Genomic DNA, 27,987 nt, shown 5'->3' with positions numbered 1-27,987 from the left:
GTGCGACATAATGACGGACAGGTATGGTATATTGTTGGTTTATTATTTTAGTTTTATTACAGGAAATTGAGGGCTTCGTATGAATTAGGCGTGGTCGTAAGTATGGCTTAATTAACAATATTAAAGGAGTCTTCTGTGTCTTTAATTCAATTAAAGGATTTTTTACTGGGTGTCTTTTATTTACCATTTGACTATGGGGTTAGTAATAGGGGCATCTTATAGATGCCTCTCCATTATTAATCTCGGGGTTTGATGTCACAAAGGTGACATTAACCTCCACAACTATTACCCCACTTGCCATCGCTACAGGGCAAGTGGGAAGAGCGGAGGCTAAGTGCCAGAATTGGTGAATCTTAGGCTATGTGCACACATAGATTTTGGTCCTGAGGATTTTTCCACGCGGATTTCTAAAAATCTATAGGTAAAATTCTCAGGTCAAAAGACCTGTGGTTTACCTGCGGTTTCACACCTCTACAATGGAGAAGGTGTGAAACCGCAGCGGAATCCGCACAAAGAATTGACATGCTGCGGATTTGAACCCGGTACTGTACAACGCACCTAAATCTGCTGCGGACCCACAGAGCCTGAAACGCTGCGGATCCGCAGCAGAATCCGCACCGTGTGCACATAGCCTTAGAGATGCACCTTTTCTGGAGTGGCTGAGAACTGATGTTTTTAACTGGGGGGGACCAGTATCCATCACTCCTTCCTTCCTAGGCTATTAATATCAGCCCGCAGCTGTCTGCATAGCCTTTTCTGGCTATTAATTATAGGGGGACCCTAAGTCATTTTTTTGGGGATCCCCCATTTTAATACCCTGGAAAGGCCAAGTATACAGCTGTGAGCGGATATTAACAGCCTGGGAAGCTCCATGGCTATTACCCCCTTCCAGGCTATAAACAGCCGTCGGCTTACCCTCTGCTGATTACAAAAATTGCGCGGGAGCCCACGCCATTTTTTTCAGAAAAATAATCTTAGTCATTAAATACATGTGCAGTAATTTGCACACACATTGTACTAATTGTATTTGTCACTCACATCTTAGAATATATACAGTATGTTCTATCTATTCTAACCTGTCAGTGTGATTTTACTGTATGCGCTATAAATATATATATCTATCACACACAGTACAGACCAAAAGTTTGGACACACCTTCCCATTCAAGAGTTTTCTTTATTTTCGTGACTATGAAAATTGTAGATTCACTCTGAAGGCACCAAAACTATGAATTAACACATGGGGAATTACATAATTAACAAAAAAGTGTGAAACAACTGAAAATATGTCTTATATTCTAGGTCCTTCAAAGTAGCCACCTTTTGCTTTGATTACTGCTTTGCACACTCTTGGCATTCTCTTGATGAGCTTCAAGAGGTAGTCCACGGAAATAGTCTTCCAACAGTCTTGAAGGAGTTCCCAGAGTTGCTTAGCACTTGTTGGCCCTTTTGCCTTCACTCTGCGATCCAGCTCACCCCAAACCATCTCGATTGGGTTTAGGTCTGGTGACTGTGGAGGTCAGGTCATCTGGCGTAGCACCCCATCACTCTCCTTCATGGTCAAATAGCCCTTACACAGCCTGGAGGTGTGTTTGGGGTCATTGTCCTGTTGAACACTGTGTTTACACGGACCGTGTGTCCATGGGTACAACACGCTGACATGTCCATTTCTTACAGTCCGCACAGATGGCAAAACATCCCGCACATGTGGAACATGTATAAATTAACTTGGCACACACACGTGAATGATTGCAAGTGATAAAAGGGGTGTCACGAAAGTCTCGACCAGCAGCATGGCTTAAATAGTTTACCAGAGTACCTTTTATTTTAGGCTCTTTAATTCAGCAGACAACTAACCCTCCATGCTCTGGCATTATTTTCTATGGTATGTAACAACATGTCAACATTATGGGCATATGGTGACTTAGGCACGGGCATACTAGAAAATATCTACAATATAATATCCTCTCTTTATAGAACAGGTTGCCCTATACACAAGTGCAGTCAGTACATTATATAGGTATGTGCTTATATGTTATTTTGAGTCTTTCAGTATGTCTGTAATTCTTATAAAATTCTGAACTACAATTTCTGCTATAATCTGTTATAGGTATACGGCATAATACCATTTTGCACATAATTGTACCCAAGATTATTTACATTGTATATACTTTGTTTTAGGCTGAGTTCACACGTGGCTTTTTTCCGCGGCAGTTTTAACCGCGCGATTTTGCCGCGAAAACGCGAAAAATAAGCATCCCATGCATTCCTATGGGATTCCGCAATGCTGTGCTAATGCTGCGGTTTTTACCGCGGCGGAATCGCTTCGCGGTAAAAACCGCAGCATGCTCATTAATTTTGCGGAATCGCGGCGATCCCGCACCCATAGGAATGCATTGTTCCGCTTACTTCCTGCATGTGGCTCTGCACACCATGCGGAAAGTAAGCAGAACATTTGCGGATGGTACCCACGGCCCGGAGGAGAGGAGACTGTCCTCCGGGCTTTGGGTACCATATCCCTGTAAAAAATAGAATTTAAAAATAAAAAATATTGTTATTCTCACCCTCCGACGTCCCGCGCAGTCTTCCCGCTTCTCTTCACGCTCTCGTTCCCAGTAGTCCTTTGCGAAAATGCCCACGATGGCGTCCATTCTCGCGGGATCGCGAAATCTCGTGGTCATTTGCGCGACGTCATCGCGAATCACCGCGAGACGTCGTGATCCCGAGAGAACGGACGTCATCGCGGGCATTTTCGCAAAGGATTACTGGGAACGGATGCGTGGGACGTCGGAAGGTAAGAATAACACCATTTATTTTTTTTTTTTTTTTTACATTCTATCTTTTACTACTGATGCTGCATAGGCGGCCTCAGTAGTAAAAAGTTGGTCACACTCGTCAAACACTATGTTTGATGAATGTGACCAACCTGTCAATCAGTTCTCCAAGCGATGCTACAGATGGCTTGGAAAACGCTAGCATTTTGCAAGCTAAATACGCTTGCAAAACGCTAGTTTTTCCGCGGGAAAATCGCAGGAATTTAAAATGCGATTTTCCTGCGGACTGGAATTCCGGAATTCTCGCGGTAATTTCCGCGAGAGTTCCGGTACGTGTGCACTTAGCCTTATTCATTTGAAATTTTGTTTTCAGTACAATTGACGAAGGTCGCTGTGACCGAAACGTTTACTGTATGTACTGCATCTTATTAAACACCCCCCTTTTTTCACTTGCAATCATTTACGTGTGTGTGCCAAGTTAATTTATACAAGTATACAGATTGGGATCCTACTTGTGCACCACCACTTTAGAAGTTGTGCCAAATGTCTTTATATAGCACATGTGGAACAGACACAAGGATGTCATCCGTGTGACATGCATCGACACAAGGGAAGAGCTACAAATAAGCACTGTTCCCTGGCGGCGGGTGTTGAAGACGGCTTTCATCATTCTCCCATGCTTTGCCGGCAATCGTCGCGAGCAGGGGAGAATGATGAGTTATATTAAAGTCAGAACGATGTCAGCAGGTGAGGGCTTTTGGGTCTATTACTCCCATCAACCTACACCTGCGCCGCTAAGAACAGTGACATCAGGAGCGGATGATGGGGGTATTCCTTACCCGCCGCCTGTGCTAGAACTAAATAAATGAATGAAATACCCGACATGGGTTCTCCCCTATTTTTGATAACAAGCCAGGCAAAAATTCACAGCTGGGGGCTACAACCCTCAGCTGTTAGGCTGGTTTCACATTTGCGTTTTTTAGCGCTGGAAAAAAACGCATACGTGCGCATGCGATTTTTCCCCTATATTTAACATGGGTGCGCATACCTGCGCACTTGTAAGCGCATGTATGCGATTTTCATGCGCTGCGTTTTTTTGGGGTGTGCGTTGGTATTTTCCAGACGCTGCATGTTGCATTTTTTGGCCCTTGAAAAAATCGCATGCGCACGTATGCGCACGTTTTGCGCTAAAAATGGCCATTATAGCCTATGGATGCGCATACGTGCGCACTGGCATGCGCAGGTATGCGCTTTTTTAGCGCAGCGTTTTTTGGGTGGTGTCCACTTTTTATCCTAGTTAGAATCTTCTAAAGTCCAAAAAAAAAAGTCTATATAAAGGAGGTGCCTGCCAAAACTCTGCCACTACTACACTAGACAGATTGAAGAGCAGACATTCAACCAAGAACCCATTATATCAGCGAAGAATGTGAGTATATTACATTATATGCCTGTCCTTTTAAATTATGTATGTACTAATGATTTTTATTATTTTTACATGCAGTATGTCTTCAGAATCGGAGTATTCCCCATCGCGGCAGGAATTGGCGCAAGCAGACCGTGAGGTGATTATTTTCGTGCATCTGGTAAGTATATCTGCTGCTTCTCCAAATCTCTTACGTTTTTTTCAACTTTCAGACATCGTCATCATCATCTGCGGACGGGAATAGTGAGGGCGAACAGCAGGAGCAGCGAAGCCAATTCCCGGTGGTTATACGTAATGTAAGTATCAAATGATTTGTAATGTTTTTTTTTTTTTTTTTATCTTCTATTTTTACTCTTTTTTTGTTTCTTTTTTTGTAACTTTTTATTCAATTTAAATTTGATTATTCTAATGAATGTGTTTTGTCTAGGTTCCACAACGGGATGAAGACGTCTACCTGGATAATGAGCAGCTCATCAGCCTGGTCCAGGAGCGTTCGCCGTTGTGGGACAGCCGTGACCGGCTGTACAAGGACAATGTGGTGACACGGCGGCTATGGAATGAGGTGGCCGCAGCGTTGATGGATGGCTGGGACAGCGCCACAGCATCCGCCAAAAAGGCGTTTAGTGAGTATTTCCCTGCTCTGTATTGTGCCGCAGTGACTGTTGTCCTTGACGGCACTGTTGGGTTTCGTGCTAGGCGTATTCTAGCAGGAAACCCAACAGTGTCATCGTGGTCTACAGTGACTGCTTTGAGTATTGTATTGCTACATTGTGCCGCAGTGACTGTTGTCCTTGACGGCACTGTTGGGTTTCGTGCTAGGCGTATTCTAGCAGGAAACCCAACAGTGTCATCGTGGTCTACAGTGACTGCTTTGAGTATTGTATTGCTACATTGTGCCGCAGTGACTGTTGTCCTTGACGGCACTGTTGGGTTTCGTGCTAGGCGTATTCTAGCAGGAAACCCAACAGTGTCATCGTGGTCTACAGTGACTGCTTTGAGTATTGTATTGCTACATTGTGCCGCAGTGACTGTTGTCCTTGACGGCACTGTTGGGTTTCGTGCTAGGCGTATTCTAGCAGGAAACCCAACAGTGTCATCGTGGTCTACAGTGACTGCTTTGAGTATTGTATTGCTACATTGTGCTGCAGTGACTGTTGTCCTTGACGGCACTGTTGGGTTTCGTGCTAGGCGTATTTTAGCAGGAAACCCAACAGTGTCATCGGTGTCTACAGTGACTGCTTTGAGTATTGTATTGCTACATTGTGCCGCAGTGACTGTTGTCCTTGACGGCACTGTTGGGTTTCGTGCTAGGCGTATTCTAGCAGGAAACCCAACAGTGTCATCGTGGTCTACAGTGACTGCTTTGAGTATTGTATTGCTACATTGTGCCGCAGTGACTGTTGTCCTTGACGGCACTGTTGGGTTTCGTGCTAGGCGTATTCTAGCAGGAAACCCAACAGTGTCATCGGGGTGTACAGTGACTGCTTTGAGTATTGTATTGCTAAATTGTGAAGCAGTGACTGTTGTCCTTGACGGCACTGTTTTTTTTTATCAACAGTGGACAAAGTCCGAACACGTTGGCGTTCGATCAAGGACCGCTTCAACAGTGATGTTCGTGCTGAGGGCCAGGTTCGCAGTGGATCTGCGTCAAGGACCAGAACTAGATACCGTCACTATCACGCGTTGCAGTTCCTAAGACCGGTCCTTGCCACAAGATCGTAAGTATTATACATTTTGGGTTTTTATTTTTATTAATCTGTGTTTTTCTAATCCACAGCTGATGCTTCTTGTAAAGGCATGGTAGTAATGATTTTCCTTTCTTCCACAGCACCTGGAGCAGCACCCTGCAACCTGGCCCTGGAGCGGTCCTTCCTCGGACGTCCTCTGACCCGTCCCAGCCATCCGACAGCCAGGAAGCACCTTGCAGGTCCCACACACACACAGCTGGTGACCAGGAAGCTGGGCCATCAGGTGTTCCCCTGTCCCAGGTCTCTGCCACTGGTTATGCGGGCACTACCCGCCAGCGGCAGAGGGCCTTGGACAGGAATGTCTTGCCCGAGTTTATGCATTTGAGCGAGACATTTAATTCCAGCCTCAAGTCACTGTCCGACAGAGTTGAAAGTGGTTTTGCACTGATGGAACGTGGTTTTAACCACTTTGAACACCGCTTCAATTCTGTAGAACAGCGCCTTGACCGTCTGGAGGCCGACCTCAACAGACCAGCACACCATTTTTTTAGTAAGATTGAAAAGGGCATGGCGGAACACCTTAGTCCTGATCAACAGCTGAATGTGCTGCAGGCCTGCAACAATGCTTTCTTGCAGGCTATGCAGCATAATCGGTACGGTCAGCAGTCAGTGGTGTCCTTTCCACCTGTGCCACCATTGACTCGCTTCACCTCACTACCGACTTGTGCTGCATACCACTGCACGAACACCTCTCTTCAAAGGCTGGACACCCACCGTTACACCACCACAAGTCTGAGTGCAGCTGGTCACTTCACCGACACCACCATGGCAAGCGCTGCTCCTGTCTGGAGCACCACCGCCAATCCCATGCATGCGTGGAGCTCAGCCACCACTAGGCAAACATGGAACAGCCCTGCCGCTACAACAACATGTAGTAGCCCTGCCACCACCACTCTGCAAACCTGGGCCATCACTGCCGCCACCAGTCCTCCTGCAAGGACGAGCACTGACCAAGAAGAGCAGCATCAGCCACCTCAGCAGCAGCAGCCAACTCAGCAGCCGCCACCTCAGCAGCAGCAGCCACCTCAGCAGCAGCCGCCACCTCAGCAGCAGCAGCAACCACCTCAGCAGCAGCCGCCACCTCAGCAGCAGCAGCAACCACCTCAGCAGCAGCAGCCACCTCAGCAGCAGCTGCCACCTCAGCAGCAGCCGCCACCTCAGCAGCAGCCGCCACCTCTGCATCAGCAGCCGCCACCTCAGCAGCAGCAGCCATACCAGCAGACGGGGGACCTACATTCCATATTTGCCCCTACTTCAAGGCGAAATCAATCAAGGCGGGCATTGGGCCAAAGTCGGTCCAGGCACACAAGCCTACGGCGACATGCCATTACAACTAATGTAACTGAACAGATTTCCTCTCCTACAAGTGTTCCAAGTTTAATTCCCTTAACTGGACTACCTTCCCCCACAAGTTTTGTTGCCCCTTCCCCTCAAACACCGTCTTCAACTGCAAGTGTTGCATATTCCCTGCACACCCCCAAATTGAAACCATCTGCCCCCAAACGCCGTAAAAAATAATTTGTAATTTTTTTTTTTGTGATAAAAAATAAATTTACATTTGTGGTTCACCATTAATAAGTTTCATTAATGTTGTTTGCGCCGCTCACACACACTGATGGGTAAATACATGTTAAAAACCAACCCAAGGGCTAGTATAGTCATATGTGAAATAACATGGACTAGTATAGTCATTCCAAGGCCTAGTGTAATAACTCTAGTTTTACCAAATAGAATCTGGTTTCATGAAAAACAAATTGTTGAAACTTGTCTAAAAAATAAAGTTTCTTTCTATTTTCACCACTTTGTTTTTGGTGAAACAAGATGCTAGTTGTTTAAAATGCTAGTTGTTAAAAATCGAGTTATTACAGTAGGCCTTGGTATGACTATACTAGGCCGTGGTATTTCACATATACTACTAGCCCCAAGGCCTAGTATACTCATATTTGAAATACCACGGCCTAGTATAGTCATTCCAAGGCCTAGTGTAATAACTTTTAATGGAGCAGATTACATTCATCCACTCAATGCTGACTTGTATTCCCCATGGACTTTCATTGGGGTTGGGTTTTGAGTGTTGTGTTTTGAGAAAATCACATACTTTGTTTTAAACTATTTGCACAATTTTATCTTGAAAAAAAATGGTTTCCTGATTCATGGCCTGCAGCTTTGCTCATTCCAATATATTTCACGCAGACTAGCAATGCTGCATTTTAACTCGTATGTGTATTTACCTGCCCAGGTGTGTGAACATAACAAAATTCAGTTATACATGGGAAGTTTTTTAATTAATCGGAGTTTAAAAAATATAGTGCACTCAGTAATGGTATCAAATAAGGATTTTTATTACCATAAACAACAACATTACACCATTTCATCTTGCCAGTGCACCCGTCCTACATCAGAAATAAAGTAGGCCGCAAATTTGTCCCTCATTTGGCCAACTTCAACGGATGACCTGAGAGTGTGCTGAGTGAATTCAGGCAATGGGTTAGGAGCATCATCGTCCAGTTCAAAGGTCGGGTGCTCTTTAGCCATCACAAAGTTATGTAGAACCACACAGGCCTTCACCACCTCATCGACTGTTTCAAGTTTAAGATTAATGGCCGTGCCCAGAATTCGCCATCTGGAAACAAGAATCCCAAAAGCACACTCGACAGTTCTTCTGGCCCTGGTCAGCCTGTAATTAAAAATTTTTTTGGTGTGGTCCAAGTCCCGGCTGGAGTAGGGTTTCAGTAAGTTTCCGCACATTTGAAAAGCCTCATCGCCAACCATTACAAAGGGCAGTGGCGGAGCTTCGGTGTGAGGAAGAGGCCGTGGCATAGGGAAATTAAATTGGTTGCCATACAACCTCCGGCCCATGTCTGAGTTTTTAAAAGCCTGCGAGTCATTACCACGGCCAAATGCTCCAATGTCCACTGCTACAAACATACATCCGGCATCCGCAATTGCAATGAGTACTATTGAAAAGTACTTTTTGTAATTATAGTACTCAGATCCCGTTCTTTGGGGTTTGATGATCCGTATGTGTTTCCCATCAACAGCTCCCAAACAGTTGGGAAAATTGCATACTGTCCAGAATTTGTCAGCAATTTCCATCCACTTTTCAGCGGTGGGCAGGGGCATAAATTCTGGGCAAAGAACATTCCAGAGAGCCCGGCAGGTGTCAGCAACAATTCCAGACAAGGTAGAGATTCCAATACGGTACTGGAAGTGTAGTGAGGATAGGGTTTCTCCAGTCGCCAGGAATCTGTGAACAGACAAAGAAGTAAAATTAATATTTATGTATATTATTTTTAAAAACTATAAAAAAAATATTAGTACATTCACGAAAACTAATTACCCAAGGTTTTGAATACTAAATTTACAAAAAAAAACATCAGACCACACCCCTTTGTTTTTAAAACATACCGTAATGTCACCAGTAGCCGTTCCTCAGGAGGAATCGCACGACGGAGCTGTGTGTCCTGTCTCCGGATGGATTGTTGGACACGAGCAAGCAAATCCATGAAACTTTCGTGGGACATCCGGATATAATCAGTAAATTTCTCCGGGTTTGCACGTAGCTCGCTGTAGAGGGTGTGGTATGCCCCACGGCTCTCCCGGAGTTCAACAATCGGATGTATCCACATACGCCGCCGTCTTCGCTGCCTCTCTCTCTTCCTTTGTTCATGGCAAGCAACTGCATACGCCTGAGCCATCGCGATGTCCAAATCCAAGTTGAAGTGAAAACTCTTCCAGCGCAGATCCATGGTCACGAGAAGAATCAAGCAAATGTGAAGAATACTGTAGACAGGGTGTATATATATTAACATACCACACCCACAATGAAGTCCCATTGGTCTTGTGTGTTGTTGAATGGTTGTTTTTTCTTTTTTGTGGGGTTTTTCCAAAATCTGTAAAAAAACGCAAACGCACAAAAAACGCATACAAACGCGCAAAAACGCTGCGTTTTTTTCCTGCATGCGCATTAAAATGCTGGAAAAAAACGCAGCGTTTGTATGCATTTGTATGCGTTTTTTTAATGCGTTTTTTTGCGGGAAAAACGCGCTGCAAAAAAAAGCAAGTGTGAAACTAGCCTTAGCAAGGTAGGTTATCAAGAACAGAAGGGTTCCCACACTGCTTTAATTATTTAAATAAAAAAACGGCGTGGGGTCTCCCCCACTTTCGGCAATCAGGCTTGCTAAAGCTCACAGCTGGGGACTGGTATTCTCAGGCTGGTAAGGAGTCACTGATATAGGACCCCCCCCAGCCTAAAAATAGCAGCCTGCAGCTGCCCAGAAAAGGCACATCTATCAGATGTGCCAATTCTGGCACATTGCCCGGCTCTTCCCACTTGCCCTGTAGCGGTGGCAAGTGGGGTGATAGTTGGGGGAGAATTGATGTTACCTTTGTATTGTCAGGTGACATCAAGCTCCGAGGTTAGTAATGGAGAGGCATCAATAAGATGACCAAAGTCACATTGTAAGAAAACACAGACACCGAGAATAAAGTCCTTTAATTGAAAAAAATGACACAGACTCCATTAATAATATCAATTAAACGATGCTTACGACTTCGCCTAATTCCACCGAATCTCCTGTAATAAAACTAAAATAAAAAAACAACAATATATCATACCTGTCGGTCGTTCTGTTCCATGCCGTAATCTATGTCTGGGGGAGAATTCGTTTTCAACCTGGACAGTGCCAAGATGCGACCGTCCAGGCTGAGAACCACTGGTGAATGAGATGCAGCTATTGCAGCATCATTGACCAGCGGTGACATCATCGATGTTCCCAGCCGGGCTGAACTGCAGTGACCTTAGGACCATGGGAAAAAGTCAGTGGTGAGGTCACCGCAGTTCAAGCTCAGTGCCTTCACAGTAGATCCCCATCTGGGTCACAACCAATTAATTTCACAATTAAGTGTCATTTAGGGGGTGAAAACCAGCAGAGCTACTGTAGTTCTGATCGCTGCTCTTAGTTGTGCTCCAAACACTTGCACTTGATGTGTGCTACATCACACATCGGTAAAGTGTAAAAGGGAACTTATTACATAGATCTGCGCCACATAAATGCCACTACTGTGTTATTCCTGTCTCTAACAGTTTTACAGACTTTACACAACTTAATTAAACAGGCACAGTTTATAAATGGATTAACTAAGTTTACGTGACTAATCATCTAGTGGTGTGCTCCTATGAATGGTCACAAATTAATCATTTGGGCAAGAGCAACATGCCAAGGAGCCTTGGAAGCCAGGAAGGTGTTCTGCATCTCAGCACACAATCAGTGTTTAGACGAAGCAAGTGCAAGTACACCCGACAGCTCACATCCAGAGAATGGGCTTTCTGGGGCTAATTCAGGTTACTTCCTGCCCTGAGCGCTTCTATAATGCCATGATAATTGCAGTTAATTCTTGTTGATGGATTAGGAGTTAGTTTTTGTACACTGTGCCTTATCAGAAAGGTGTAAGGGCCCCGTCACACATAGCGACGCACCAGCGATCCCGACAACGATATTACCTTGTCAGGATCGCTGGTGTGTCGCTACATGATCGCTGGTGAGCTGCCAAACAGGCAGCTTCACCAGCGATCAGCACCAGCGACACGTGGGTAACAAGCGACGCACGTAGCTTAGTTACCCACTGTGTACCTTAGTTACCAGCGCGCTGGTGAAGGGAGCTGGTAACCAAGGTACACATCGGGTTTCTAAGCTGCGCGCGGCACTTAGAAACCCGATGTGTACCTTGGTTACCAGTTCCCTGCACCAGCACGCTGGTAACTAAGGTACACATCGAGTTTCTAAGTGCTGCACGCCGCCTAGAAACCTGATGTTTACCTTAGTTACCAGCTTGCTGATCGCTGGTCTCCCGCCTGTCACGCAGTGATGCGTGCTGGCCAGCGGGAGACCAGCGATGAAAAAAATGTCATGGCCATTCCAGGATGATCAGCGATACCCGGCAGGGGGGCCGGTCACTGACAAGTGTCACACACAGCGATCTCGCTGGTGAGATCGCTGTTGCGTCACAAAACTTGTGACTCAGCAGCGAGATCGCTATGTGTGACGGGGCTTAAATGGTTCATTCTAAGCTATAACTGCACTCTGACTTTCTGTCACCATTTTTACACACACTGACTGACTTTAAGAATCCTCCATTAACCACTTTATTAAGCAATCATTAATATGGGCAGTGTCTATAAATACACATGAACTGTGTAAAAGAATGTGCAGGTTAGTCTGAAAAGGTCAATACATGCAATAATGTGACATTCTGCATGACAAACATACGTTCTGGTCCCCTGTACATTCTGAAATGTCTTATTTTTTGCACTAAAACTGTATGACTGACAGTGTGCTATGTTTAGTTATTGCAAGGAGAACAGCTAGTGCTATCGCAAGGAGAACAGCTAGTGCTTATAATAAAAGTGCCTGCATAGCTTGAACAAATGCTGGAGGATATACACTTTATTGCTTGTAAGGCTGTGTGCCCACGTTGCGTTGTTTAAGCATTTCTGCCGCAGCAGAAACGCTTCAAAAACACTAACAAAATGCATTCCCATGCAATCCTATGGGATTCCGCAGTTGCTGTGCCAAGCTGCTGATTTTTCCGCTGCAAAATTGCATGCGTTTTCACGCAAAACACAAGCAGAATGCATCGCTTGGAAAGATAGAATGTTAAAAATAAATTTAAAAAAAATAAAAAATAGATATGCTTACCCTCTGTTGGCCCCCGGAGTCGTCGCGACTCTCAGCGACGCTGCCAGCAACTTCCGTTCCCAGGGATGCATTGCGCACGTGACACCACTACGTCACCAGAGGTCATTCGCTCAATGCATCCCTGGGAACGGAAGATGCCGCCAGCACCGCTGAGAGTCGGGAGGACTCCAGGGGCCGACAGAGGGTAAGTATATCCTTATTTTTATTTTAATTCTATTTTTTACAGGAATATTGTACCCAAAGCATGGAGTAGAGTCTCCTCTCCTCCAGACCCTGGGTACCATCCGCACATGAAGCGCTCACTTTACGCATGGTGGGCACAGCCACATACGTAAAGTGAGTGTTTCAATGCAATCCTATGGCGGCGGAATCGCAGCAATTCTGCAGAATTAATGGACATGCTGCAGATTTTACCGCTATGCGATTCCGTGACCTCTACATCATCAGAGGTCATTCACGCAATGCATCCCTGGGAACGGAAGTTGCTGGCAGCGTTGCTTTGAGCCGGGAGGACTCCGGGGGCCGACAGAGGGTAAGTATCTTTCTATTTTTTATTTTTTTAATTATTTTTAACATTCTATCTTTTACTATTGATGCTGCATAGGCAGCATCAATAGTAAATAGTAAAAAATAGCATCAAATCGTTTGGAAAAGCTAAAAACGCTTGCAAAATGCTTGTGTTTTGCGGGAAAACGCATGCAAATTCCAAATGCGGTTTACCTGCAGTAGGGAGTTGCGGAAATGCTGCAGACAATTCCACAGCATTTCTGCAACGTGGGCACATAGCCTAAAAGATTCATTATGGACACAACTAGTACGTTAATAATGCTCAGGGTATTACATCAGATTACATGACAACAGGGATCGCTATCTGATATGCAATTAGAATATCAATCCGATATTAAAAAAACGTGCCAGCGTGTGGGTGGGTAATGCTGATAATATTTAGCCTATTGTATGTAGATATGTACTTACAGAGACAATTAATAATAGGCTTACCACATATGAATTTACATAAAATTGTCTCCACAGTATTATATGAGCAAGATCATTCAGCTGCAGCTAATTAAACAGTAAGATGCCATGAAATGGGTGTTCACAAACCATGACTACGGATGCTGACAATGTATGCAAACCGAAACGTCTCCTAGAAATGGGTTCAGGGTTCCAGAGACTCTTTCCACTACATTACTTCTGCGCCATTTCAAAGTTGGCTGGATATTAGCTTCTTTAGCAAAATATGTATTTTTCTGACCTTTTTTGCTTTATACTCCATACAACACAAAAAAGATTTCACCAAGTCTCAAATACATTTACAAATAACTATTTCATAATTACCTCCACATAAGACAATGATTGTCGCAACCTGCACAGTTCACCATTTCTACTGAGCGTGTTATAAAAGAAATAAAAAAACTATGATCCCGACTATTGCTCTGTTCAACATAGTAACAAACATAGCAACAAACATCTGAATAATGAGCTTTTGTTACTCCATCTGGCTACTGTATTTTTTTATTATGTTACAGAAACAGATTTGTGCTGTGATGTTGAAATTTGCATTATGTCTCTTGCTGTAAGTATACATTATATTTGTAGAATTCCCCATAGACGAATGACAATGAAAATCCACAGGTAAAAAACGCATATGCGTTCTTATTGCATTTCTGCTGTGGAAGAGCAACACCACATGTAATTTGCACATGACTATCAATAAAGTTTTATCAGAGCTAAGTAACAGAAACTTTCCAATGCAAAGCAGCTTTAACCCCTTAATCCCGGGGCGATTTTCTGTTTTGCACTTTCGTTTTTCCCTCCCCTTATTGCAAGAGCCATGACTTTTGTTATTTTTACTGCATACAAAGAACAGCCCTCCACACGTTGGTGAAAATAAATATTCACATTTAATCTGCCTTCTGTGGCAACGTTTCGATGCAATGATCTTTATCAATGCTTTTCGGAATTGAATCCATTATTCATATGCTAGATTTGCGCATTTTTTCTGCCCATGTACACTTGTGTGACTTTTTAATTCTTCAATAAAGGCTTCTGAATTTTATTCAACAAGCTGGATATTTTTCTACAAATGGTTTCCTAAGTGTGGCACAGCAGGTTTCCTTGCGTGGTATCCATTGAGAAGGTGAGCTGATATTTTTCTCTCTTTTTAGCAAGAAAAAATTAAAACCCAAAAACGGAAAATGGCCACTGCTGGAAGGGGTTAAATAAGCTATGGATATCATTTGCATGTTATATTGAAAAAGAAACAGGAGGGCACTCACCGTTCTTGTAAAATGATAATCTTTTATTCCATATTAACCATGCATAGGCGTTGGCACAGGAGAGATGTAAGAAGACTGACAACAGCCGTTTCGTGCGCAATGCACTTCAACAGGACCTGTTGAAGTGCATTGCGCACGAAACGGCTGTTGTCCGTCTTCTTACATCTCTCTTGTGCCAACGCCTATGCATGGTTAATATGGAATAAAAGATTATCATTTTACAAGAACGGTGAGTGCCCTCCTGTTTCTTTTTCAATATGACATTCATGTTTTCTTCACATGGGATTGAGCACCCGTTCAATAAGGGATTGGTGTTATGCTGATTGCGGTAGTAAGAGATTGTGCGGGGGATCATTTCCCAGTGACGGTGCCGGATACTTTTTGGATTTGCATGTTATACATTGCAGCCCATTTATTAAAGGGGTTGTTCATCATAAGGCTAAATTGACACCCAAGTAGGTAATGCTTTAATTGGTAAGCTTAGCATTACTTACCTGTGGAAGCCTCCCCCCTCCATGAAGGAAAGGTAGACCTTGAACCAATTTTTCCAGTGCCTACTAATGTGAATAGATAGATACAAGAATACAATATACTGCTGCCTTATTGGTCAATTTTGAGTTCCTTGCAGAGGTAAGAAAATAATACATTGAAATTATCTAATTTTCCCTCAGATCAGAACATTTGTCACCACAGCAATTTTTATGTATTGCGGGAAATATTCTACATATTATCAAGCTAATTTAAGTGTAGAAATCACTTTCTGCTTCTGTACAGTACTTTGCCTAGCCAATTTAAACTTCTGCCATCTACATCAGTATAGGTGCTTTGTGGTTTGACTTTATAGTTCGGTGGCTTTTTAAAGAGCTCAACACTCCTCTCGAAATAACTAGGCAGTGCAGAGCTGAACTGTGTTTGTTGCTTGATGCTGACAAATGAATAATATAAAACTACATATGCAGCTCCAGTGATGCATTTAGCAGAGGATTATCTTCTGTCATATGCAACAGAGCAGCATTTTCAGCTTTACATCACCGCTTTGTTAGCAGCAGTCAGCAAACACAGATCAACTCTGCACTGCCTAGTTATTTCAAGCTCTGTTGTGGAGGAGTGCAGAAGAGATGAGCTCTGCTAGAAATCAGCTAGCAGTTATTTAAAACCACATAGAAAGCTTTAGTGATATACTGTAGATGGCAGGAGATAAAACAGAACAGGCAGAGTACTGTACAGGACCAGACAAAGCAAAGAGGAATAAAGTGTATTCTATGTATTCTAAAAGAAGAATGTGGCGCTCCTGAGGGTTCAGTCGCCACAGAGGTACTGCACTTCATGAACCCAGAGGTGTGGTACCCCACACTCTGGTAAGGAGGGAGCACCACCCAGGACTAACACCTGCACCCAACACACACTATAGCATCAGGGCACCCTGGACGTACCCTAAGGGAGGATGGTCTCATCCCTGGCTGGGTAGTAAAGGGTGTTGGGAGAAGGTAGGAAGAGAGCGGAGAAGCTAACAGAGCAGGAAAGAACAGTGCAGAGAAAGTGAGTCAGACGTGAGGAGAAAGTGAAAGTAAGCAGACGTGCTGTGAGGCAGCACCCTGTCAGGAGCTGCAGAGAGAAAGCTGAAAGGGAGAGACAGAAGGAAGCTCCCAGAAGAGCTCAGAGAGTGGAAGGAAAGTGAGCAGACGTGTGGTGAAGCAGCTCCTTGTCAGGAGCTGCAGAAGGAGGGAAAGAGACAGAAGGAAGGTCCCGGAGCGCAGAAGGAGTCTTAGGGGCACGGGAAGTGCGAATGCCACCCATAGGGTCTGATCCAGTATTGGAGAGACCAGGTCGCAGTGGGGTTCCAGCCCCCGAGCCTAGTGAAGAAATCACTGGACTCAACTAGCAAGCCAGAGGCAGAGGAACCTGGAGGTGCTTCAGCCACAAATCACCGTTATCTTCACCGGAAAGGTAGCCATAAGGGAGCAAGGGGACACAGAAAGGACGTCATCCGACAAGTTCCGCGGGTGCTGGCTTGGGACACTGACTGTGTGTTGAGCACGAGCGGCGGCAAGCCAACACAGTGAGACGGCCAGGATAGGCATACACTGAGAGGAGTCCTGGAGTTTTGTATCCTGATCTATCACAATAACGGACATTACGCTTTCCCCTGTATCATGTCTGCTGCTTCAGTGTAAGACTTAACTCCATCCTGTCATTCAAACCAAACATCCAAGCCCTCACCAACTTCTGACGCCTACAACTCAAAAACATTTCCAAAATTTGTCCTTTTTTAAACCGAAAACAACTAAAATGTAAGTACATGCCCTCAATCTCCCACCTGGATTATTGCTATATCCTTCCTCATCACCTCCCGACTAACACATTTGCACCCATTCAGTCCACTCTTAACCCCGCTACTTGATTAATCCACTCTTCCGCTTTTGCCAATCCCTTAACTGGCATACAGTTCTACAGTGAATCCAGATTAAATTACTAACAATGACTTGGCATGGCTGTCAATCTGTCTCCTGAAATCTAATCAACCGATAGAAACATACTATCTTCAGTCCTCACCAAAAGTGCATATCTTCTCCACCCTTGTATGTTCCTCACCTAACCAGCACTAAGATTTTTCCCAAGCATTATCCTTCTTCTGGAATTCAATGGCTCAGCATATCTGAATGTTTTCCACAATTGAAACAAACGTTCAAACGCAAACTGAAAACTCATCGCTCAGAAAAGCCTATATACAATAACACCACTGCCATCTCCATCACTGCCAGAACTGCTGCAACCCCCTGACCTATGGTCTTCTTCCCCTATACCTTGCAGATTGCAAGCCCATGAGGGAATGGTCCTTAATCCCTCTGTACAAGTCTGTCATTGTTCGTTTGTTCACTGTAATTCATATATGCATTTGCTTGTAAACCCTCTTCACATGGACAGCAACATGGAATAAAAGGTACTTTAAAAATAAATAATTGGAACATTCAATCTTTTGATGGCCTTACAATGATCATTTTTCAAGGTTATATCACTGACTAAAAAGGCATCAGCTAATCATTAAAAGTTTTTTTGGGGGGCTAAACTTTAAGGGTTCTCTGGCCAAAACCATAGGTCTGCAGTCACTCTGTGTGTCTGCATACTTATCAATCCCCCAGCACCCGCAATGTGCGCTGCGAGGATTCGCGGGTTTCTGAGCTGGGACCGGAGGGTATGTACGATTTATACATACTCCTGGCCAGAGCCTGTTTAGTTGGTGTAGCCTTGCTTCAGAAACTTTTATTGTGGAAGACCGCGCCCCAAATAGTGATGAGTCAGTTCAATGGGTATGGCCGACTAGAATGCAGCAGCCTCGCTCCATATAAGTGTATGGAAATGAGTCCACACCCACTGGCTGGGAGTATGATTAACACATACATAGCCTCCAGTCCTGGGTCTAAAAACGTCAAATTACCACAGTGCACACTGCAATGTACTGTGGGATTCATAACTCTGCAGTCACAAAGAGTGACTGCCTTATCATCTATTTGGACCGGACAACCCCTTTAAAAGGCATTAAAGATAAATACTATAGACAAAGGGTAATTTTTTATAGAATACATCAGCACAAAGTAAAATGGCTATTATAAACTGTGTTTTTTACTACAGCCAGGTCATGGTACATTACTGGATAAAGAGATTAAGGCTATGTGCACACGTAGCGGAACTCTCGCGGAAGTTACCGCGAGAATTCTGGAATTCCCTTCAGCGGGAAATTCGCATTTTAAATTCCTGCGATTTTCCCGCGGAAAAACTAGCGATTTGCAAGCGTAATTAGCTTGCAGAATGCTAGCGTTTTCCAAGCAATCTGGAGCATCGCTTGGAGAACTGATTGACAGGTTGGTCACACTTGTCATAGTGTTTGACAAGTGTGACCAACTTTTTACTACTGATGCTGCCTATGCAGCATCAGTAGTAAAAGATAAAATGTAAAAAATAATAAAAAATATTATCGCGAGATCGCGACATAATCGCGGTCATTCTCACAAAGGATTACTGGGACCGGGAGCGTGGAGAGAGGCAGGAAGGCTGCGTGGGATGCCGGAAGGTGAGAATAACAATATTTTTTATTTTAACTCTATTTTTACAGGGATATGGTACCCAAAGCCCGAAGAACAGTCTCCTCTCCTCCAGCCCGTGGGTACCATCTGCAAATGTTCTGCTTACTTTTCGCATGGTGGGCACAGCCACATGTGGAAAGTAAGCAGAACAATGCATTCAAAATAAATAGAAGAGACAGAAGATTCGGCACTGCTCCTTAACCCCTAAGCAGTTCCATGACTGCTATTCAAGTCCAAAATCACTCACCTGGACCGACCGCCAAACTACTGTCCTAACTGGTGCTCAATCCAGAAAAGCAAACATGTAATCTGATTATGTACAAAAGAGAAAAAAAGACTGCGTTGAAGCGCAAGTGCGTGAAACGGCCGTCATCCACTCTCTGTACGTTCCTCCCATGCCAATGCCTTTTAATCAATAAAGAATTTTCACGACAGAACGGTGAGTGACATCGCTTTTTTTCTCTTTTGTACATAATCAGAACAATGCATTCCTATGTGGGCAGAATCGCAGCGATTCCGCTAAATTAATGAGCATGCTGCGTTTTTTACCGCGAAGTGATTCCGCAGCGGAAAAAAACGCAGAATTAGCACAGCATTGCGGAATCCCATAGGATTGCATGGGATGCTTATTTTTCGCGGCAAAATCGCGTGTTTAAAACCGCAGTGAAAGCGCGAAAAAAACGCGACGTGTGAACTCAGCCTAATTTGTAAAGATATGCATTTTTCTTTATATGCAAAAAAAGTTTATTATATTTCTATGCCTAAATGTTTTCTGTTAGCTATTGATTTTGCTAGTTTCTCCACCTTTCCTCCTGTCTCCTTTGTTAAACTGAAATTTCTGCAGTCACTAAATGCAGATTGCCTTAATCCTAAATGTGTCATGTGTATAGTCAGTATTCCCGTCTGTTGCCTACTCCAGCATTCGTCAAGTGACCGCCAATCTGCAAGTTGCATTTGAGTGGTAACATGCCAACTTGCAACTTATCCTGCTTCACAGAATGTGACCTTCATTATGCAATGTACATATGAGAGGTCAAGAGACATCTGCTCAAACAGGCAACAGAAGGGAATCCTGACAATGTGCACATGGCAGACTGTCAAGATTCGGCAATTTGTGGCATTATTCTACTTGACTGCAGATTGCCGAAACCTGACCATGCACCACATCAACATTGTTAGGATTCCCTTGTGTTACTCCTTGAGCAGTTGACAGATGATTGCTCGTATACGAATTGCAAACTGGTTGTCACACTCTTGAGAGAAGAAAGGGAAAATTGCAAATTGGAACATGACTGGCAGGGTACAAATCACATATGACCGGTCAGACAGCTGCTTAAGTAGGCAACAAAAGGGGAATCCTGACAGTCTCGAGTGTGTGCCATATGTCCACTGTTAGGATTCCATTCTATTTCATGCTCAAACAGTAGTCAGTAGTAGTATTTCATGCTCAAACGTTACGTCTCATATGTGATATGCATACTGGCACTCACATGCTGCCTATTTCTGCTTCTTTCAACAGAATATGGCCACCTGTATGCAAACCACAAAGGACAAGTCACATGACAACAACAGGCAACAGAAGGGAATCGTGATAGTGGCATACTCTCAGGATTTGGCAATCTGCAGTCAGACTGCAGATATTTACGTTTAACCTGGAAAACCCCTTTTACAAAGTAGACAGGAAGGAAAAGTATGCGGAGGAGGAAAAGAGGGGAAAAAAGCAAAATCAAAACCTTTTTAAAACATTTAAACATAAATGTAAGGCCAGCGTCACACAGAACGTAGAAAAATAAGGACCGTATTGTACGGCCGTAATACGCATAAATGGTCCTTAAATAGTGATCCGTATGTCATCCGTTGTCAGGGTGTGGCTGCGTATTTTTCCCAGGTAAGCATCCGTATGTAATCCGTATAGCATCAGTATGCCGAGAATTTCTTGCAGGCTTGCAAAATGGACACATAATGGAGCCCTACGACAGGGTTTCAAACACAAACGAAAGAATAGATATATACACATAGAATGTTTATATATATATATATATATATATATATATATACACACACACACATATATATTATATATGTATATACACATACATACTGTGTATACACACACACACACATATATATATATATATATATATATATATATATATACCCCCCACACATACATACATATATATATATATATATATATATATATATATACACATACATACACACACAGTATATATATTCTCTATGTGTATATATCTATTCTTTCACTTCTTCACTTCTTTATTTAACCTGTCAGTGTGAGTTTACTGTATCGCGCACTGAATTGCTGGCTTTTCTAAAGGACACCGGGTGCGTATTTCTCGCAAGTCACACATCTGTCTGGTCCGTGTGTAATGCTTTCTTTTGTGCACCCATAGACTTGCATTGGCGTACTACGGTCGTAGTACGCTGACAATTGCAGCATGCTGCGATTGGCTCGGCGTGTAAAAAATACGCAAGAAAAATACGGCTGATGGGAGCTACCCCATAGAGAATCATTAGTCCGTGTGCAATGCGTTTTTTTAGCGCCTCTCAATCATCCGTATTTCTCTCTAGTGCGACGCTGGCCTAAGAGTACCGTAATTTTTTTCACATGCAGGATATGCATATCTTTATCAGTAATGTACAATGATATGGCTCAAGTCAAAAACCCAATTTATAACAGCCATTTTAATGTTCAGCAGATGTACTACATGAAGAATTACCCTCTGCCCATAGCTCTTATCTTTAATACCTTCAAAAGAAGGAAACTATTTTGCAGATCTTACAGATTTTAAGCATGGCATTAGTACTTCATGTGGCTTAAAATGACCACCATGCTGTCATCGATGTACAAGCCAGTATATTTCACTTTACTTATCAGCTGTAATGCTGCCCTAAGGCATAGAGAAATATGCTACTCACACTGTTAAACTAAAGCCCCTAGTAACCCAGAAAACACAGAGCACATATGGTCCTTTTAAATCTAATAGAGAAAAGTCACATCTGTCCTATTCCCAAACAGCAATATTTTTTCTCCATCTCGCTTCACTGTCATAAAATTGCGATAAAAACAGTGGACAGGCTCTGCCACAGGATTGCCTCTTCATCTAATATTAAAAGAATTTTATTGCAAATATAATTATCGTTCATTTCATAGATGCCAGGAGAAAAAATTATATTGATCAAAAAAATTAATTTCTGCAAATTACAATATTATAAAGTTATTTATGAGAGCATTCACCATCATATCATACACCAGCAGTGTTGTAATTTGATGGCAACACAAGTACAGTACAGCTTTACATTCATCTTTCTTCAGTCCAAATTTGCTCTTCCACACAAGCGCAGACGCTCTAGTGCATTTCTATCAAACAAAGTGTGCAAAGAGCTGCAGAGAATTATGGGTGAGGGGCATCTTGTCAATGGGATGTATGGCCCACCCACAGCTCAGAGATACAGAATAGTCAACTAGTGAAAAGTGCAGGATACAAAGTACGTAATGGTCAGAAACAGTGTCACTCCTCATGTACACACAGGATAGCTTATTCTGTAAAGTTACCTGAAAGTGCAGGGTCACTACAATGTAGAAAACATGAACTGGCAGCAATGCAAGAGCAAGTTATAATAATGGGAAAACTGATAAGCACTTGGCCACAGTATTCTCCCAGTACATTTAGGGCTTCATCACATATTTCATGTGTTTTTTATGCAGAGAAAAGTGGCATGTGACCGTTAGGCCTCTTTCACACATCCGGTTTCAGGGTTCCAGCGGCGTGCGGCGAAAAGCCGTGCCGCCGGAACCGGCCTGTAGCGGTGACACCGGATGTGGATGCGTCGCCGGATGCGGCCTGGATAAAATTTAAAGGAGCCGCAGCACTGGGTGATGAGAGCCAGCTGTAGAGAGGGGAGCCACAGCGATGAGAGCCATCTGGAGAGCGCGGGGGGACGAGCGAGTCAGACAAAGAAAGGTATGGAAGGAGATAGAGAGAGAGAGATACAGAGAGAGATACAGAGAGAGAAACAGAGAGAAACAGAGAGAGATACAGAGAGAGATACAGAGAGAGATACAGAGAGAGATACAGAGAGAGATACAGAGAGAGATACAGAGAGAGATACAGAGAGAGATACAGAGAGAGTCTTGCGCTTGCTGGGCACCTGTGGGGTTAAATCACACAGTGTCCGGGCATGCGCACTTTAAAAAGCCGTTCCGGCACTGCCAAAAAACGTTGCAGGGAGCGTTTATTGCAGACGCCGGACGGCGCATTTTTGCCGTATCCGGAAAGAACAGGGGCCGCCGCATATACATCTGGCACGATGCGGCGATCATTACTTTCTATGTGACAAAACCAGATCCAATTCCGGATCCGGTTTTCACACTTTTTGCCGCATCGTGCTGGATTCAAAAAGACGGATGTGTGAAAGTAGCCTAAAATATAATAAGTGCAGTCCTTTATTCAACCATGCATGGTATATGGACACAGTTCATGGGACAAACAGGTAAGGGAAGACAGTGGGGAGGGAAGTGGACAACGATCGTTTTGCATCGAGAGACGCTTCTACGGGTCCAGGTGTGAAGCATCTCTCGACGCGAAATGATAGTTGTCCACTTCCCTCCCCACTGTCTTCCCTTACCCGTTTGTCCCATGAACTGTGCATGGTTGCATAAAGGACTGCATTTAATTATAGCTTACGGGTGAGTGCCGCGTTTTTTTCTATTGTTTCTGATTATGGATGTTTTTCCAATGCTGTTCACCATAACCCGAAGCTAAGTATACCGCTGTTCACTGGATGCCGTCTCTCTCTTGTGGCAAGTCAGAGAGTTGGATCATAGTGCCATTCATTTTTTTTGATAAATTATAATTCTACAACCTAAATCACAGAGTGCGCTCTTCCTTGTTTTTTTGACTTGTGGTGCAGTATTCAAAGCTGCAAGATGTCAATTTTTTCAGCATTTTAACTGCAGTTTTTCATAATTGAGATTAAAATGGGTTAGCAGCCAAAACAAAAAAATGCACGTAATTTCCCTTGTGGTTTTTTTTTTTACCATAGACTTAATCTTTCATGAAAAAAAAACAACACAAAGTTGTTAGTGAACAAACATTAAAACAATTCTGTCTTGTCAGCCTGATAGCCCAATGTAATAGTATATTAACACAAGCAAATGACCAGCAAATACATAAATTTATATTAGACATCAGCTGTTAAGCAAATCTACTTTTACCTTCTTTTTTAAGCATGAGTCAATTAAAGTGACATCATGATACATTAAGAAAACGTAGAAGCAACGTACCTAAGTTGAGGAGCCTTCATCATTGGGTTGCTAGCTACAGTCAAAAAGAAAAAAAAGTGTTAATTCTCGTACACTGTACATTACGGTGAACTATTTTTGAAAAATAATGACTGAATTTTATGGAATGGGTTTTCTGGAACTAAGGCTTATTCTGGGATTTGGGGGCGTAATAAAAAAAAGGTGCATATCAATCTTAAATGACATTTTACTCTAAGTCACACTATTCAAAAAAAAAAAAAAAAAAAAAACCCACAGTCTTTACCAGAAAAGTAAACTTATTGGTATCCATGATACAACCTATAGCAGAAGTGCAGGGTCAAAAAATAAACTTTGGTCTGAACTGAAACAAATAGTTAAAATGTGGTGCCATCAAATTCAGGGCCTTCCCTTTTCTGGCACTCAAAGCAAATAGATTTTTCTGTGGGAAACAGAATAGTCAGGAATGCCCTCTGTAATACAAGAACAACTGAAGTCCACTGAAATACAAATAGCTCCTTCAGAAGGCTGTCCTTACTCCTGCAGGGAGGTCTCGAGCAGGAGACCCCACTACTCTGACGTCAGAATGATGTCCATAGGGCATATGAAATGGAGTTGTCTTCATGAAATACCCCTTTATTGTAGAGACTTCTCAAACAATATAAAACATAAAAATAAAATAATGTGACATCAAATATTTAAAAAACAAGGGGATAGATTTATTAATACTGGTGTTTCGTACGCCAGTCTTAATGATGGGCGTGCGGGGATAAGAAGCACCTAATTCATCTCTCGACACGAAATGCCACATAATGACTAGCGCCCACGTCTCACATAGCGAGATCACTAGCGAGATCGCTGTTGCGTCACCGATTTTGTGACGCAACAGCTATCTCGCCTGCGATTTCGCTGTGTGTGACACATAGCGGCGATCGAGCCCATGCTGCGATGTCGCTGATCGTGCTCAAATTTTTTGATCGCTGGTGTCCAGCTGGCCAGCGCGCATCGCTGTGCTTAACAGGGACAACGACGAATGACCTCAATACTACAGGTATGAGAGACAGAGTCCCAACGACTGTCGTATCGTTCTGTATCATTGCTGCATTGCTGTTGAGATCTGACTGTTTGACATCTCACCAGCGACCTCGTAGCGACGCACCAGCGATTCCTACTAGGTCGCATCATTGTCGGGATCGCTGGTGGGTCGCCAAATGTGATGGTACCCTTAGGCACATCTCAACACTGGCATGCACTTCCAGAAATAACGAGTTTGTTTTGCCACACCCCACCCCACCCATCATCCGCCCACTTTGACAGACCTCGTACAAGCTGTGGTCAAAATGCAAAAAATTGCAAAATGGTTAAGCAGCTTTGAGATGTGCAAAAGTTTTGTGACTTTTCAGTCTGTGTTTTACTCCAGCAATCTGGCAAAAACTGATGAATAAAGGACAAACGCTACAACGATAAAAAAAATATACAACAATATAATATATAATTTCACACTGCATGCTCAACTAAAGAGTCCTTGCTGTCTCCAATGCCAAGTTTTGTAGGGAAGTCCAGGTTCATCAGGAATATCCTTAGAAAGGAGTAACGTGTGAATGGTGGGCATTTGCCCTCTGAATTATCACTTGTTAACAAAGAACGAGCCGTGGCACTTCAATAAGCAGTGAATACTACTACAGTGGGGCAAAAAAGTATTTAGTCAGTCAGCAATAGTGCAAGTTCCACCACTTAAAAAGATGAGAGGCGTCTGTAATTTACATCATAGGTAGACCTCAACTATGGGAGACAAACTGAGAAAAAAAAATCCAGAAAATCACATTGTCTGTTTTTTTTTCATTTTATTTGCATATTATGGTGGAAAATAAGTATTTGGTCAGAAACAAGCAATCACGATTTCTGGCTCACACAGACCTGTAACTTCTTCTTTAAGAGTCTCCTCTTTCCTCCACTCATTACCTGTAGTAATGGCACCTGTTTAAACTTGTTATCAGTATAAAAAGACACCTGTGCACACCCTCAAACAGTCTGACTCCAAACTCCACTATGGTGAAGACCAAAGAGCTGTCAAAGGACACCAGAAACAAAATTGTAGCCCTGCACCAGGCTGGGAAGACTGAATCTGCAATAGCCAACCAGCTTGGAGTGAAGAAATCAACTGTGGGAGCAATAATTAGAAAATGGAAGACATACAAGACCACTGATAATCTCCCTCGATCTGGTGCTCCACGCAAAATCCCACCCCGTGGGGTCAGAATGATCACAAGAACGGTGAGCAAAAATCCCAGAACCACGCGGGGGGACCTAGTGAATGAACTGCAGAGAGCTGGGACCAATGTAACAAGGCCTACCATAAGTAACACACTACGCCACCATGGACTCAGATCCTGCAGTGCCAGACGTGTCCCACTGCTTAAGCCTGTACATGTCCGGGCCCGTCTGAAGTTTGCTAGAGAGCATTTGGATGATCCAGAGGAGTTTTGGGAGAATGTCCTATGGTCTGATGAAACCAAACTGGAACTGTTTGGTAGAAACACAACTTGTCGTGTTTGGAGGAAAAAGAATACTGAGTTGCATCCATCAAACACCATACCTACTGTAAAGCATGGTGGTGGAAACATCATGCTTTGGGGCTGTTTCTCTGCAAAGGGGCCAGGACGACTGATCCGGGTACATGAAAGAATGAATGGGGCCATGTATCGTGAGATTTTGAGTGCAAACCTCCTTCCATCAGCAAGGGTATTGAAGATGAAACGTGGCTGGGTCTTTCAACATGACAATGATCCAAAGCACACCGCCAGGGCAACGAAGGAGTGGCTTCGTAAGAAGCATTTCAAGGTCCTGGAGTGGCCTAGCCAGTCTCCAGATCTCAACCCTATAGAAAACCTTTGGAGGGAGTTGAAAGTCCGTGTTGCCAAGCGAAAAGCCAAAAACATCACTGCTCTAGAGGAGATCTGCATGGAGGAATGGGCCAACATACCAACAACAGTGTGTGGCAACCTTGTGAAGACTTACAGAAAACGTTTGACCTCTGTCATTGCCAACAAAGGATATATCACAAAGTATTGAGATGAAATTTTGTTTCTGACCAAATACTTATTTTCCACCATAATATGCAAATAAAATGAAAAAAAAAACAGACAATGTGATTTTCTGGATTTTTTTTTCTCAGTTTGTCTCCCATAGTTGAGGTCTACCTATGATGTAAATTACAGACGCCTCTCATCTTTTTAAGTGGTGGAACTTGCACTATTGCTGACTGACTAAATACTTTTTTGCCCCACTGTATATCCAGCAACTACATATGCAAAGTATGTATATGCCAAGTACTGCAACTCTGCCACTACATATGGATAAATACTCATAGGACAGCTGCACTCCATTTCTTCTAGTGACTGGTGGGGGTCTCTGAGGATTGAACATCTAATTATCAGAAAGGGAAGTACTCCTATGAAAAAGGGAGAATAAAGGGTAAAAATTAAGTGTTTGTCATGTACACAGTACAGATTTCATTATATCTACTGAGCACTTGTTTCTCTAATTATCAACACCAGTCTGGTCCTTTTCTACAGCACAATTGCCAATGGGACTAGATGGGTCAATGCAATTCTATGAGAACCTCGATATGCGCATTACTGGACAACACTGAAGACACTGAAGGATCCAGCTTGTCTCATTGGTGGTTACATGGTGCAGA

The 27,987-nt window shown here is 43.4% G+C and overlaps 1 protein-coding gene across 9 annotated transcripts in view; it reads right to left on the bottom strand.

The window, feature by feature from the left end:
- EPB41L4B (erythrocyte membrane protein band 4.1 like 4B) overlaps positions 1-27,987 on the bottom strand; it is a 1,031,490-nt gene that overhangs the window by 687,315 nt on the left and 316,188 nt on the right. For all 9 annotated transcript variants that reach the window (XM_073587745.1, XM_073587749.1, XM_073587750.1 and 6 more), the window contains one exon: positions 24,312-24,345. In XM_073587745.1, coding sequence (XP_073443846.1) covers positions 24,312-24,345 — 34 coding nt within the window. The remainder of the gene's footprint in view (positions 1-24,311; positions 24,346-27,987) is intronic.

This window comes from Dendrobates tinctorius, unplaced genomic scaffold, assembly GCF_039654945.1.
Source record: "Dendrobates tinctorius isolate UK_male_01 unplaced genomic scaffold, ASM3965494v1 ptg000102l, whole genome shotgun sequence".
In the NCBI taxonomy this organism is placed as follows: Eukaryota; Metazoa; Chordata; class Amphibia; order Anura; family Dendrobatidae; genus Dendrobates; species Dendrobates tinctorius.
Note: the sequence above shows the minus strand (reverse complement) of the source record. Positions and strands in the feature narration are given on the sequence as shown.